The sequence below is a fragment of the Jatropha curcas genome, chromosome 9, assembly GCF_041381405.1.
Source record: "Jatropha curcas cultivar XTBG-Jc1 chromosome 9, XTBG_Jcur_1.0, whole genome shotgun sequence".
NCBI classification, from domain to species: domain Eukaryota; kingdom Viridiplantae; phylum Streptophyta; class Magnoliopsida; order Malpighiales; family Euphorbiaceae; genus Jatropha; species Jatropha curcas.
Window position 1 is genome coordinate 660,804 of NC_143159.1, and position 16,034 is coordinate 676,837.

A 16,034-nucleotide genomic window follows, 5' to 3' on the forward strand; every position below is an offset into this window, starting at 1 on the left:
CAATCAATTTTTGGTTTTTTTTTTTTTAAGTAGAAAATAAAATTACTAGGGATATGGGAATTTTAGTTTTTAATTTTTGATAACAATTTAAATCACTTTAATCCCATATCCCTAGTAAAAATGTAAATGTAGTTTCCAAATTTACAGTTCACGAATAGTTTGTGTAGTTTGTAAGAGAATCCCTTCAATAGTTAAACGACAAACAAATAATTGCCGAATAAGATGGAAATTAATGTGGTTGGTATAGCCAGAAACGACAAACGTACTTGAGCATAATTTCTGAGTGCTCTGTGACAATTTGAGCATCATCGTTGAAACCACTAGCCAAAAGAGCCATTATTGTTGTTGATGGTAATAATAATATACTATTCACAATATAGAAATAATTTAATTACTTTCAGAAGGAGAAATACATAAAAAGAGCAATACTTAATTACTGATAAATTGGAGATGGATTAATGGAAGCATATTGAAGAAGCTCTGTATCTTTCTCTAAAACATCAAACTCATCTTCTTGCATTAATACCCATGCTTCTATTCCTCTATCTGTTCTTGTATCCATCAAAAGAACGAAATTCACATGTGACTCATCTTCATCCGCTGCAAGACAGGTTACCCATATTGGCTTTCCCCAGCCAAAGTCAGTATCATAAATACCAAAGTTACACCAGCTACTAAACCCAGCAAACTCCATTGCTCCACTGCCAAATTCTGGGTTAGTATATAAATTTCTAACCTTCTTCATTCATCATAATACTTGGAGAATCCATCTTCACCTCCACTATTTATCTTCTTCAAGAAATCGTTATCCACTTTTTTCATTTCTTCTCTTAGTTCACTCACTAATTCACTCAACTCCTTCTCCTTCGTTGTGAATACTGCACCTGCAAAGCTTATAATGTTCCCTAACAAAGATTCTGGTAATGGCGGATCCGCTTTTCTTCTCAAATTCACAGGATGACATATTGCAAGAGGTTTATCGATACCTGTTTTGTTTTTGAAAGAAGCTATAAGGCATTTGCTGAGAATTGCAGTTACTACCTCAACGCGGGTAGGATTTACAGTGTTCAAACTTGCTTTCGCTTTAAGATTGGCAATGGCGGATTCGTTAAACACAATCCTGTTTACTGTATGCTTGCCTTTTTTAATAAAAGGAGCATACAAAGTAGAAAAGAAACTCACCCCGCTTGGAAATTCAGTATACTGTGGGAAAATGGACTCTGCTTCCAAATACGGTTGTTTGGTTGGTGATTTGCATGTAGTAGCAGCCCAATCTTTTACAAACGAGCCCATAGTAGTTCCATCACAAAAAATGTGAGAAATATAAACACCAATGGTAAAGCCACCACAAGCAAAGGTAATAACTTGAATCAAAGTAACATGAGACCCAGAAGGAAGTTCATACTCACAAACTACATCTGGCAGTAATTTTCTTAGTGATGCTAGGTCAGGTTGAGCGAGATACTGAGATAAAGGAATGTTAGATGTAGCTTCTACATAACATGCACCTTCATCATTACAATCAATGGAAAATCTGGCTTTAACTCCACCAGCGAGTGGATAAAATCGAGATAAAGTTTCAGATAAAGATTGCTTTAACAAGAGTAATCTTTCGGTTACATTTGCATCTTGGGAATTTTCATTGAAAAGAATGTAGTAGAAATAGCCAGATGGTATAAATTGATCGAGTAGAGAGATTTTGTAGGTTTTGAGGTTGGGTGGTGTTGGTGAAGAGGGTGGAATGCTGCTTTTGGAAATTATTTGACCCTCCATATTCATCGTTTGCTGCTTAATATGTAATTGTAAGAACTATTTGCTGATGATGAGTGTTTAGATTGGGTTCTATATATAGACACTAGTCTTGCATTAAAATAATTATAATTATAATTTATTTCTGTGAGATATAATAAGTTATACAATTTAATATTTTATAGAATTTTAAATATATTTCTTGATCAAAATGGTCAAACTAGGGCATACTGCACCATTTCATCTCGGGAGTTGTACACTTTTTAAAAATTAATAAAAAGCAAAAGAGGACAATATTTTGCATGGTACTTTTAAATGCTTAAACCTGAATATATAAATACAAGAAGACATTTACATCTGGCGGAACGCAGAACCATAAATTTTAGTTGGTGCGTGTTATCTGCAGTAAGACTGCACATCTCTCGTTCTAACTTTATCCGATTAGAACTATTCTATTCAATTTAATCCGATCGAATTCAAAATATATAATGAATTAAATTAAATGGGTTATTTTTGTAATTTATGAATTGAAATAACGATTTTTGCTTCCTCCTAGCACTTTCTTCCTCTCGAAGTGTGATTGCAAATAATAACTTTTATTATTACTATATTTATATAATAATTTCATTAGGTTTCGCAAGATGACTTTACTGTATTCAAAAGATTTATGTGACATTTGAGCATACAAGTAGAGAAATATATTATTATCAAAAAAAAGAAATATTATGTTATTAGAAAGAGAAATACATGAAAAGAGCAATACTTAATTACTAAAAATGCATGATAATTAATTATAAATTGGAGATGGATTAATGGAAGCATATTGAAGAAGCTCTGTATCCTTCTCTAAAATATCAAACTCATCTTCCTTCATCAACACCCATGCTTCTATTCCTTTATCTACTCTTCTATCCATTAAAAAAACAAAGCTGACGTGCGACTCATCGGCGTCCGGTGCAAGACAGGCCGCCCATATTGGCTTTCCCCAGCCAAAATCTATATCATATATACCGAAGTTGCACGAACTGGTAAACCCAACAAACTCCGTTGCTTCATTGCCAAATTCTGAGTTAGTATATGAATTTCTAACCTCCTTCATTGCATCATAATACTTGAGGAATCCTACTTCACCTCCACTTTTTATCTTCTTCAGAGTATCAATGTCCACTTTTTTCACTGCTTCTCTTAGTTCACTCACTAATTCACTCAACTCCTTATCCTTTGCTGTGAATACTGTACCAACAAAGCTTATAAAGTTCCCGAACGAACATTCTGGTAATAACGGCCCCATTTTTCGTCTCAGATTCACAGAATGGCATATCGCAAGCGGTTTATCGATACCTGTTTTGTTTTTGAAAGAAGATATAAAGCACTTGCTAAGAAATGAGGTTACTACCTCAACGCGCGTAGGGTTAACAATGTCCAAACTTGCTTTCTCTTTCAGATTGGCAATGGCGGATTCGTTAAACACAATCCTGTTTACTGTATGCTTGCCTTTTTTAACAAAAGGAGCATACAAAGTAGTAAAAAAGCTCACCCCGCTTGGAAATGCAGTATACTGTGGGAAAATGGACTCTACATTCAAATAAGGGTGTTTGGTAGGTAATTTACATGCAGTAGCAGCCCAATCTTTTGCGAATAAACCCAAACCAGTTCCATCACAAACCATATGAGAAAAATATGCACCAACGGTAAAGCCACCACAAGCAAAAGTGGTAACTTGAATCAAAGCAACATGAGACCCAGAAGGAATTTCATACTCACAAATTACATCTGGCAGCAATTTTCTGAGTGATGCTAGATCAGGTTGAGCGAGATACTGAGATAAAGAAATGTTAGTTGCAGCTTCTACATAACATGCACCTTCATCATTACAATCGATGGAAAATCTGTCTTTAACTCTACCAGCGAGTGGATAAAATCGAGTTAAAGTTTCAGATAAGGATTGCTTTAACAACAGCAATCGTTCAGTTACATTTGTTTCTTGGGAATTTTCATAGAAAAGAACGTAGTAGAAATAGCCAGAGGGTATAAATTGATCGATTAGAGAGATTTTGTAGGTTTTAAGGTGAGTTGGTGTTGGTGAAGAGGGTGAAATGCAGCTTTTGGAAATTATTTCAACCTCCATGTTCATAATTTGCAGCTTAGAGATGATTATGACTAATCAGATTGGCTTTTCTATATATAGAGGTTAGTCCTTTATTAATTATACTATACATAATCACATGTTCACGCATGGCATTATTATAATTATACTAATTGATTTTTGTAATCTATATATTAAATAAATATAGAATCTCGAGGTAAATGCTTTATAATTTAATATCTTTGACATTTCTTTATACTATTGTCACGATCGACTCCAACCATTAGAGGGATTGTCCGCTTTGAATTAAGCCAATTACATATTATACTGATTGGCAAGATCCGCACAGTTTTGTCCTACAGGTGAAATGGAAAACATTCCAGGAGGTCACCCATCCTAAAATTTTCGTTAAGCAAATACGCTGAACCTGAAGTTCCTCCAATTCTCCAAGTTATTCCACCTTAAGATCGCTTTACCAGGTCGGAATGTCACAACTATATTCTTTTACTACATCTGTTTCATAAATTGTTTGTTCCAAGACAGTAGTCGTCACATTTATAGTTTTAAAAAATAATAAATCTCTTTTTTCCCCGTTTATCCTTTATATACGACCAATCATTATTATTTCGATTTAATGGTTTTCTTAGAGAATTGATATTACGTTAAGGATAACATCGTCAATTTACTCAATAATTTAGACAAATTTAATAATTTTCTTAAGAAACGTGAAATTCCAAATGTGACAAGTATTATGGAACAGAGTTAGTAATATAGAAGTATAAAAAAACCTTGTGGCATCCCTTAACTTTGCGAGTAACCTATTACGCCTCTAAAGTTATGAATTTTGCCAATATTATATCCCTCTTTATACTAATAATATTTTTTTTTTTTTTAGTATTTTTGGTATTTATGTGCAAGATATTCGTTTAATATGTGGTTAGTGTAATATTAGGAATAATAATTTTTACATTTTTCAACTATCTAATAAGTGTTTAATTGATTTAATTTTAGAAGTTTGAGTATTCAATAGAATAATTTTTGCAAGTTGAAGTATTTAATTGGTTCAATTTTATAAATTGAAGCATTCAATAGGTCAAAGTAAAAGTTCAAAGTGCTATTAATTCTTTTTTTAGTAAAGTATACATGAATTTATGTATTAGGACCTTATTAATATAATTATTAATTTTTCTTATTTTTCTTTCCTAATGTTTCATTAAAAATAAGAACTTTCTCGAGTGATAGTAATCATTATTCTTCTTTTTTTTTTCTTATAATGATTTAGAGAAAGTTAGACAATATATTTTTTTTTTTTTTTGCATTTTTATAGTAGCAATTTCAATTAACATTTCTGAAAATTTCAATTAATAGTAGCAAAATATTATCCGCAATACAAACTCCTCTCGGGCTAGTCCCTTTGACTCCGAGGGCAAGCAAAGATTAGTCGGATTTGTTGATCGTTAAAACAGACATGCCTAGATATCTCGTGTATAAATATTTTATAATATTATATTATATATTAAAAAGTAAATTAATTGATAAGTAATTTTATTTTGTAAAAATTTAATTGTCAAATTATAACGATGTATTATCATTTAAATATATCATTTCCTGAAAGGAACTATTTAATTATTGCATTTTTATACCTTATTATTTCATATAATGTTTTTTTTATTTTGTAAATATTTTTATATTTTTAATAATATAAATCATTCGCCTCCTTCAAAAAAATAATATAAATGGTTCCTCATATTATATAAATAAAATTATATATATATAAGTGTATATAGTCCCATATGGACATGTGAAAAGCCAACTGTTTCTGGCTCTACCATAGTAATAAAAAATCCATTTAATAATTAATCTAAAAAAATGCGATTCACCATTTCATAATCCCAAAAAATATATTTGAGGATTTTTAGGGATTTTGAGATTTTAAGGGAATTTTAATTATTTAATCTAAAATTCTAAATAATGATATTATCCGTTAGATTTAAAAACGAAATCCATAATTGTCGTTTGGAGAATCATTACATGCATTAAGTTAATGGAACGAATTCATTTAATATACATACAAGGTAAGTACTATTCTGTTTAATTTTTCTAACATGGATTTTACAGTTTCTCAATGTTTTAAAATTCGAATTATTAATTTACTTTTGTTTTTTATAATCGTTCGATTCTCACGATTATAAAATATAAGAAAAATTTTAACTAGACCCAAGATATAATCATTATATTCTTTTGTATTATAATATAAAACAAATCTTATTTGATAACCAAATTTCGAAGGTCCACATCCGACACGTCAGCATAACCACCACTTCTTGCTGCCATTTGTCGGTCCCACAATCAATTTTTGGATTTTTTTTTAAGTAGAAAATAAAATTACTAGGGATATGGGAATTTTAGTTTTTAATTTTTCATAACAATTTAAATCACTTTAATCCCATATCCCCAGTAAAAATGTAAATGTAATTTCCAAATTTACAATTTACAAATAGTTTGTGTAGTTTGTAAGAGAATCCCTTCAATAGTTAAACGACAAACAAAAAATTGCCAAATAAAATGGAAATTAATGTGGTGGGTAGACCCAGAAACGACAAACGTACTTGAGCATAATTTCTTAGTGCTCTGCGACAGTTTGAGCATCATCGTTGAAACCACTAGCCAAAAGAACCATTATTGTTGTTGATGGTAATAATAAATATATTATTCGCAAGATAAACATAATTTAATTACTTTCAGAAGAAGAAATACATAAAAAGAGTAATACTTAATTACTGATAAATTGGAGATGGATTAATGGAAGCATATTGAAGAAGCTCTGTATCTTTCTCTAAAACATCAAACTCATCTTCTTGCATTAATACCCATGCTTCTATTCCTCTATCTGTTCTTGTATCCATCAAAAGAACGAAATTGACATGTGACTCATCTTCATCCGGTGCAAGACACGTTACCCATATTGGCTTTCCCCAGCCAAAGTCAGTATCATAAATACCAAAGTTACACCAGCTACTAAACCCAGCAAACTCCATTGCTCCACTGCCAAATTCTGGGTTAGTATATAAATTTCTAACCTTCTTCATTGCATCATAATACTTGGAGAATCCATCTTCACCTCCACTTTTTATCTTCTTCAAGAAATCATTATCCACTTTTTTCATTTCTTCTCTTAGTTCACTCACTAATTCAATCAACTCCTTCTCCTTCGTTGTGAATACTGCACCTGCAAAGCTTATAATGTTCCCTAACAAAGATTCTGGTAATGGCGGATCCGCTTTTCGTCTCAAATTCACAGCATGACATATTGCAAGAGGTTTATCGATACCTGTTTTGTTTTTGAAAGAAGCTATAAGACATTTGCTGAGAAATGCAGTTACTACCTCAACGCGGGTAGGATTAATATTGTTCAAACTTGCTTTCGCTTTAAGATTGGTAATAGCGGATTCGTTAAACACAATCCTGTTTAGTGTATACTTGCCCTTTTTTACAAAAGGAGCATACATAGTAGTAAAGAAGCTCACTCCACTTGGAAATGCTGTATAAGGTGGGAAAATGCCCTCCGCAGCCAAATAAGGGTGTTTGGTTGGTGATTTGCATGTAGTAGCAGCCCAATCTTTTAGAAACAAAAACAAACTAGCTCCATCGCAGAACATGTGAGAAGCATATATACCAATGGTAAAGCCACCACAAGCAAAGGTGGTTTCTTGAATCAGAGCAATATGAGATCCAGAAGGAAGTTCATACTCACAAATTATATCTGGCAGCAATTTTCTGAGTAATGCTAGATCAGGTTTAGCGAGATACTGAGATAAAGTAATATTAGATGTAGCTTCTATATAACATGCACCTTCATCGTTACAATCAATGGAAAATCTGTCTTTAACTTTACCAGCAAGTGGATAAAATCGAGATAAAGTTTCAGATAAGGATTGCTTTAACAACAGCGATCTTTCTGTAATTACGTTTGGTTCTTGGGAATTTTGATAGAAAAGAATGACATAGAAATAGCCAGATGGGATAAATTGATCGAGTAGAGAGATTTTATAGGTTTGAAGATGGGGTGGCGTTGGTGAAGAGGGTGGAATGCGGCTTCTGGAAATTATTTCAACCTCCATATTCATCATTTTGCAGCTTAACATGTAAGTATAAGAACTATGAGACGATCATGAACTATATATATAGAAGGCTAGTCTTGGAATCGTCCACTCACTAAGTTAATATTTTTCATATTTCTTTCTTCCAAATCAATGGTCAATTTGGGTATGCTTGTGCCATTTTAAAAAATTAATAAAAAGCAAAAATGAATATTTTGCCTGATAAAAAATTGATTCTCAACCGCAAATATAAACATTATCCCATCTGATAACTTCACCGGACAAATTCTGGTGTATACTGACTGTCATGGCATCTAACTTATAAGTCCAAACACAACCAAACAAATAAAAGATAAATAGCAAATTATCTGATTTCAGAGGTTTTTTGTGAGCAAATCATTCTATTTATTTTTCCAAATCTTAATTATTCTTGAATAAAATGCAGATTAAAGATGAACTAATTACATAATTGAAGGGGACTTGGGTCCAAGGAAGAAAATGAGAGTATATGTGTTTCAAGTTCTAAAATAGCCATATCTTGTTCATCTAAGGTCAACCAAACTTCAATTCCATCACCACCACTTGTTTCATTCAAGAACACCAGATTTTGAAACACTGGTCCAATAACTCCACCAGGGCTCACCCAAATAGGCTTTCCCCACCCAAAATCAGTTTCATAAATTCCAACCTTGCATAAGCTGCTAAATGTCAAGTAATCAGCTCCTGCATTAGAATACACTTCACTGAATTCTTGCAGACACTCACAAACCTTATAAAACCCTTCTTCACCACTTAGTTTTTGAACAAAATTACTATCAATTTTTAAAATGGATTCTCTTAGAAGGCCCACAAGAACATGCAATTCTCTCTCTGCCTCTGTGCAACATTTTGCGATCGACATCCAAAGAAGATTCCCAACTGAACTTTCAGGCAAATGGACTGTCTTCTTTCCTCTCAGGTTCACTGTATGAGACAAAACAGAGGGTTTATACGAGCCATTTCTTTTTTCAGAAGCAACCATTGTGCATTGCCAAATGAAAGCAGAGACAGCTTCTACTCTAGTTGGCCGTTGTACAAATGAAGAACTGGAAGCTCTAGCCTTAAGAGTGGCTATGGCAGAAGAATCAAACACAAATCTTTTCATAACACCTTTGCCAAACTTTACCAATGAAGGCCATACAGCCAATAATGTATCTTTTGGCAGAGAATGATTTTGTGGGAATAAAGAAGGTGCAGTGAAACTAGGCTGCACAACTAGTTCACCTGAACCGCGAGCAATGGCTGCCCAGGCTTTGAGGAAGGAAGTTGACGTTGGACCATCTATGATCTTGTGTGACGTTTTTGTCCCAATAGCAATCCCACCGCACTTAAAAACATTGACTTGAATCATTGCCACAGGAATTCCATTTCCTTCGTTATATGTTTCCAACAAGTAGGAATCATCAGGAAGTAACTTAAATATTGTTTTGGTATCAGGATGTCCAAGAATGTCTGACAGAAAACTGCTGACCTTGGCCTCAGTGTAAGAAACACCGTCGTCGTTGCAATCTATGTAAAGGTCATCCTTGATTTTTCCGGCAAATGGGTAAAAAGAAGTTAAGGCTTGTGATAGAGAGTGTTTTAGCCGTTGTAATCTTGCAGGAATGACAGGTTGATCGATTGGCCTATAAAAAAAGATGATGGGAACGTGTGCAGAAGGCATAAGCTGGTCTAGAAGAGAAAGCTTGTAAGTTCTCAAGTGACTAGGGGTCAGAGAAGGTGGTTTGATACTTTCTCTGGAAAAGACTTCAATCTCCATCTTTCAAGTACACTAAGCTTATCATGCGTTCATGGCTGCTATTTAAAACCTAAAAGCAAGTACATTGGAGCACTACGTCGATAACTAGGAACAGGATAACCTAAAAACATGAGACGGTTCTTGTTATATTCTCCATTCCAATTTATATATTTTGTCTAGTTAAAACACTCATTCTCGAGGCTAACAGCTCATTACAAGACAATTAAGGGCCTTTTAAAAAAAATAATAATAAAAAATAAAAAACATTCAAACTTGGGAAGATCGTCGTTTCTTGTCTACGCCGCGACATTGTAATGGGGAAAGTTGCCTCATCCATCTGCCACCTTTTTTTCTGTCAATTCACAAATAGTAATCCAATAATAATAATTAAAAAAAACAATATATAATGTCAAAGAGCAGACATGTCCCCGATGGTCATGTATCCACATGGAGATTTCATAAGTGCAAGTTAAAAATGAAAATTTGTTGAAGTCACAGCTTCTATCAATTTCTTGGAGCTCCAGCCAATCGAGAGGACATTGTACATTTGGGTTTTCAATCCTTTCGCTATCGCCTCAATTGCACCTTCGTGGGATAAACAAGTGTACTTTTGAATAACAAGTTTCACAACAGATTAGTTCAAGATTAATCATGTTCTCCATCTCAAAACCAAAACGAGAAGAAACACGATTCATTATTTCCTAAACTTGAATCTTTTCATTAGCGAGAATTTGAGATAACATATCAAGAATCTAGACCCAATTTAAATATCAGAACGTGCTATTCTACCAACAATCCTCAATAAGTAAGTCAATATACTATAGAAAGAGCAGAATACAAAAACACGTACTTTCTGGTAGTTTAGTTCTGCAATTAGCCTTTTGCTGCTTTCATGGATGAGAACAAAAATGTCCGCCAGCTTCATCGCATAATCAATCCAGCAGTAGATTATTGTGCTCTACCAATGTCATAACGTATATTTTTGGTACTTCCATGCATGCAAGTGATTAAATGTTTTCTCCGGGAGGTAACTCTGCAAGCTTTGATGGTGTACCAAGCACTCTTTCCATATCAAATCGAACTTCAATGTTGCGAATGCTGTATCCAACCACCATTAGCCAATAAAGCAGTTTGGCAAGTTCTGCTGCACTGGTCTCTGTTATGCTTGTCTGTGACCAGAAATGAAGTTTGAAAAAATTCAAAACTGAAATTTATTTCAACAAACATTAAGTTCAAAAACAAGAACAAGTGCAGTTACTTGCATCAACCCTTTAAAAAAAGCTCGATGCATAAAACTTTCCAATTAACATCCAGGTGTTGCAAAACTTTCAAATCATAAATCCTTGTTAATAAATTCAGACAGGGGTAGAAAAAGGCAGGAGGGATGAAAAGGGAGCAAAAAAGTTCAATGTATCAAGTTCGCAAACAAGATTGTTTTAAAGGTCAACAAAATCCAAAGAAGTTCATCACTCTCCATCTAAATATGAAGATATTACCTAATTGATACTATGAACACAGATTAACACATCTTTCAATCTAACCAAAAGATATGACTTGTGTCTTTGACAAATGCATACTGTGTAATTTGCATAACCCTCATAATCATAGTTTTGAAATGTCTTACTGAACTATGTGAGTTCATTCTTTGACTTATTGTTTTGCACTATCATCAAAGAAGTTGTCTTCTCTGAATCATATCATGCTCTTAATAATGTAGAACTGACAGGTAAATTAAGCACTATGCTAGGCAAAAAGCATTTTAAATATTCAAATTCTCTGGCGGATTAAACATCCAATCCATTTAGCTATATTTTAAAGTATAATACAGTCAAATTAAAAACCTAACCACCAATAATCCAACAAACAGTTAACAAAGCTTATGTGGTTCAATAAAAAAGCAAACCTTCATTTGTTCCAGATCTGCAACAGCTAAAAGTCGCTTAATAAAGGTGTTCATTGCAAGAATAACATCCTCTCCAGCACTACTCGTCAACTCCTAAAGAATCATAAACATGAATTTGAAGTCAGAATGAGCAAATCAAGGTAAATGTTACGCCATTCAACCCAGCAAAAGGAACAAGAAACAAAGAGGTTATTGAAAGTAAAGATTATAGCAGACCCATTTCCCATAAAATTTTGACTTGGAAAAAGAATTTATATTTCAAATATTAAGTTTGATGCTTTGAAAATCATAAATAGATGTTCTTACATACGGCAAGAACAGTGAATAACAATTGTAACCCAGAATGATTATGTTAGAACCATCTTAGTTACGACATCTGTTATTGCAATTGAAAACAAACACAATTTAAAAAGGAAAAAAGGTGATAACCATCTATACCTTCAGATTTTGGGGCTCCAGAGACTTGAGGTACTCCAACAACTCATTCTGCCCATCCGCAGATTTTCTACCAACTTGGCGATTGAGTTCCTCAATCTCTGCTTCAAGTAACTCAATGTACTTCTTAGCATCTATTTTCTCAGGACCAGAAACATTATTCCACCTGATAACTTCACCAGACACGTTCTTCTGCGTACCAGGAGCATAATCTGGCACATTCTGTAACAGTTGTAGCGTCTAATTATGTAATGCAAAAATAAAGTGAAAAACAAAAACACCTAAACCTCCTGCTACAAACTCAGCAATGTAAATGCAGCTTAAAATAGAAAAATAAATGAAAAAAATATTAGACTATCCATCAAAACCAATTGTATAAGTAGTATGTGCATGAAGATGAAGTTGTCAACCATACCAATCACCTTAGTAGTGACGTGTTGATAGGTGTTAATTTTATAGTGTTTTTAATATAGTTTTTATTAGGATTTTAGTAAGTTTTATTAGTTTAATTTGATTTTAAATTCAATTCTAGTATAATTTTGTTCAAAGCTTCCTTGATTCTTAATCCGCTTGATCTAAGAGAAAATTGTAGGAATTTGGCACAGAAAAGAACATTTCAAGGCAAGACACTCAGCCTCTAGCACACCCAGGCCATGCTAGAAGGCACAACCGTGCTAAAAGCTAAGGAAATCAAAGGAGAGACAGAAGAGAGCACGGCCAGGGTGGTGCCAAAAGGCACGGCCGTGCCAAAATGGGATCAAGGCGTGTCAAACCTAGCACGCCCATGACAATTCTAGGCGGGAGTGACAGAAGCAAGCACGCCCTGCCTGTGCTTGGTGGCACGCCCGTGCCTCAGGGATTCATCAGGGTGTGCTTGCCTAGCACACCCCGTGCTTCACTAGCCAGACTTCCAGACTAAAGCACGCCCATCCCGTGCACAAAGGCACGCCCGTGCTGCGCAGAACAGAATTAGCGTGAACTAAATACGCAAATCCATCTTTTTCTCACATGGGCCGCCTCGGAGAGTTTAAACATACTAAACAAGACCTAGACCTATTTTGGGAGAGAAAGGAGTCCTAATTAAGAAGAAATCAAAAGCCTAAACAGTCATGATCTCCTATAAAAGATTTTGCACCAAATAAGGATTCTATTTCCTAAAAGGAGTCAGACTTACCTTCAGGAGCTCTATATAAAGAAGGGAACTTCTCATTGCTAGGGATCTCGTTTTTTTATGCAACTCTCTACGTAATTCTCTTCCTCTTAAGACCTTAAGCATCCAAGTTTTGTGCCAAGAATCAAGGAAGCCATCTATATAGCTGTGATACAGTTTTTATTTCTAAACTCTTCTTTTTTTTTTCTTTTCATTATTGTCTTAAGTATGATGAATGATTTAAACATGAATGAGTTTTATTTAATTACTATGTCTAGCTAAACTTTTATACTAGGGATTTGATGTAACTTAATTCGATTCCAGTTTATGACATTAGATTTATTTTTCATTGTTCTTGTTATAACTTATTATTGTGCTTAAAGCTTCCGGGCAGAAAATTTCCTCTGAATTGAGTTATTTCAATAATCGCTATCGGGAGAAGGATTATTGATATGAAAAAAGATAATAATTTACTTGAAAATAATAACTTGACGCAGAAGCTATATGGTTTGACTCAAAGGGGGGTTTTCATAATTTAATAATTAGTAGGTTATGGACTCACAAAACAACCACAAAACCTAAGGATCTGATTTAAATTTGATTACGTGTCAAGAATTAACAACCTTAAAAGAAAGAAGTTACCTTCTCATCTTGTGCCTCAGGAAGAGCAACTTGCTCCAAACTCTGTTGCAATTCCAAGCGATATTGTGCGTTCTTAAACATATAACCAGTCATCATAACACTGTACATGAGCTGTGCAAGATTTTCAGCTACCTAAAACAAGTAATCAAGCTGATTTTAGTTAACCAAAAATGCAAACTTATTGTCTCTCCGTATCAGCAAGTCCACAGATATCAAATAAACTTACAGTGGTAACCGTTACAGCAAAAAATTGTGGGGGTAATGTTCCAATCATATTTGTCACTGTCTGCCGCATTGCTTCAACGACCTAAACAAATGATTTATGAGATAGATGTTTCATACCCAATTTTCCACCAAGACCACTATAGCATGGACATATCGGCCTCCTCTGACAATTTAAGTTAAACTACACAATAGTAACCTATGAAAGCAAATGAAATGGTGCCAAAAGGGGGAATTTTGAAGACCTGCTGTGGTGCCCTTTTCACAAATAGCTCCATGAATTCTGGCTGCACATTTTTTACATACTCCAATAGAATCTCTCTCCTGGTCTTTGACTGCAAATCCCAAAGAGGTGATTCAAAAACAGTATTCAAACATATTAATAGTATAGCAATCAAAGAACAGTAGTCGATTAAAATTCTCCACTCAAAACGTCCTAATACTTGTATGGAAACCTTATCCTGTTCAATTATATTAAAAAGAAGAAGAAATTCACTTTTTGTTAAAATTGCTCTCCAGTTAAACAGTAGAACATGTTTCTTTAACTCTGGAAGATAAATGGAATGCAATTCTTGAGAACTCCATCTCGTTTAGCATTCAAAGATTCCAGTTCTCCAAGATGTTTCTATATCTGAATCAATTAAAGTTAGTGAAAACAGACTCTAAAAATTTTGTTTACTATTACTCAAATTATCATTCATTTTGTTTAATTACCTAAAGAAATAAAATTAGAACGGAATGTCTAAATGACTCCATTTCCAAAGCCAAACGTGCCTTGACCTCTTTCATATATTCCATTGACCAGTGACTATCGCGATTACCAACATTGCATACTCCTTTTCTATTACCAATCAAAACATATAAATATAATTCAAGACCTACACAGAACCATAAAGCACAAACAAAACAAACCATCAATTAAATCACAAATATGCATATAAATACTGATAAAAGTGATAAAGAAAAGATAAAACAGCAAACATACCAGAGTGCCATTGGGTGGTTTGGAATCACCAGAGTTATTCGCAGAATCATCCTTGGAAGAATCATAAGCTCTGACTCTCAAGGCTAATCTTCCTTCAGTGAGATCCTTCGTCCTTCTTGGAAAGCTTACTGTATGTCGACCAGGTACAAGAATAATAAAATTAGAGGAGGAAGAAGATAATTTAGGTACAAAAAGGCTGGGTTTCACAGTCAACGAGTTCATCTGAGCTAACATGATTTCCAGTAAATTTTTTCACAGTACCAATTTTTGAAATTAAATAGCTCTAATGCTATTTTATATTCTCGCCATTAACCCTAGTGAAGTGAACTTCAGGCGGATGACAGTACAGGACCGTCTTGCGATGTGAAGACTTCCCAGAGATGAGGATTTGTTTGGCGAAAGAGTTCAGTTCCACCGTATAGCTGTGGGTTGGTTCTAGACGATTATCGTATTTTTGCAATCGGGTGGTTAAGATTGCTTTGCTCGCTACATCTAGTTTTAAGTAACCGTTTATTCTGTTAACAGCATGGGAACCATTAAAATGCAGCTGTTCAGCCATTCGGCTAACTCACACCAAGGCGTGAGTGGCTTAGGGCCCAGCAAATGAGGGAAGTTTCAAGTTAGTATTGTGCCTGAGCGGCTGAGCAGCCGCTCGACTATTCAGTTTATGTTTCAATTTGATATTTTCCGCCCACACTTTCTATTACGTAAAACTTCTATCCCATAAAATAGATTTATTTCTATTTTTATACAAATTAAAAAAATAATAATAGTATTAATTTTTTTTCTTATATTTTTATATTGATAGTCAATGTCATTTTTAATAAAAAAAACTGTGCAAATATTAATAGAAATTAATAATTTAGTTCATATTTTTAGAAAAGAAAATTACAAAAATTATCGCATTTTGAAAAGGAAAATACGATTGTAATTATAGATTAAAAAACAAGAGAGTGCATTTTCTATTGGAGAAATGAAATAATAA

The 16,034-nt window shown here is 33.9% G+C and overlaps 4 protein-coding genes and 1 pseudogene across 4 annotated transcripts; all 5 read right to left on the reverse strand.

Moving 5' to 3' along the window:
* Positions 1-363: 363 nt before the first annotated feature.
* LOC105635399 (epi-neemfruitin B 7-O-acetyltransferse L7AT) lies at positions 364-1,822 on the reverse strand. Its single transcript, XM_089725591.1, has 2 exons — positions 758-1,822; positions 364-701 (listed from the first exon to the last, which is right to left on the reverse strand). The coding sequence occupies exons 1-2, from the start codon at positions 1,777-1,779 to the stop codon at positions 434-436; spliced, it is 1,290 nt and encodes a 429-aa protein (XP_089581717.1). The 5' UTR covers positions 1,780-1,822; the 3' UTR covers positions 364-433.
* A 714-nt stretch (positions 1,823-2,536) lies between these two features.
* LOC149493409 (epi-neemfruitin B 7-O-acetyltransferse L7AT pseudogene) lies at positions 2,537-3,886 on the reverse strand (annotated as a pseudogene).
* A 2,658-nt stretch (positions 3,887-6,544) lies between these two features.
* On the reverse strand, positions 6,545-8,121 carry LOC105635401 (epi-neemfruitin B 7-O-acetyltransferse L7AT). Its single transcript, XM_020679732.3, has one exon. The coding sequence runs from the start codon at positions 7,978-7,980 to the stop codon at positions 6,613-6,615; it is 1,368 nt and encodes a 455-aa protein (XP_020535391.2). The 5' UTR covers positions 7,981-8,121; the 3' UTR covers positions 6,545-6,612.
* A 140-nt stretch (positions 8,122-8,261) lies between these two features.
* Positions 8,262-10,703, reverse strand: LOC119369047 (limonoid 7-O-acetyltransferse). Its single transcript, XM_037637748.2, has 2 exons — positions 10,563-10,703; positions 8,262-10,064 (listed from the first exon to the last, which is right to left on the reverse strand). Exon 2 carries the CDS (start codon positions 9,731-9,733, stop codon positions 8,393-8,395), a length of 1,341 nt encoding a protein of 446 aa, XP_037493676.1. The 5' UTR covers positions 9,734-10,064; positions 10,563-10,703; the 3' UTR covers positions 8,262-8,392.
* LOC105635244 (uncharacterized) lies at positions 10,407-15,516 on the reverse strand. The gene is made up of 7 exons (XM_089726012.1): positions 15,050-15,516; positions 14,310-14,399; positions 14,069-14,149; positions 13,843-13,974; positions 12,054-12,272; positions 11,616-11,708; positions 10,407-10,881 (listed from the first exon to the last, which is right to left on the reverse strand). The coding sequence occupies exons 1-7, from the start codon at positions 15,281-15,283 to the stop codon at positions 10,720-10,722; spliced, it is 1,011 nt and encodes a 336-aa protein (XP_089582138.1). The 5' UTR covers positions 15,284-15,516; the 3' UTR covers positions 10,407-10,719.
* Positions 15,517-16,034: the final 518 nt, after the last annotated feature.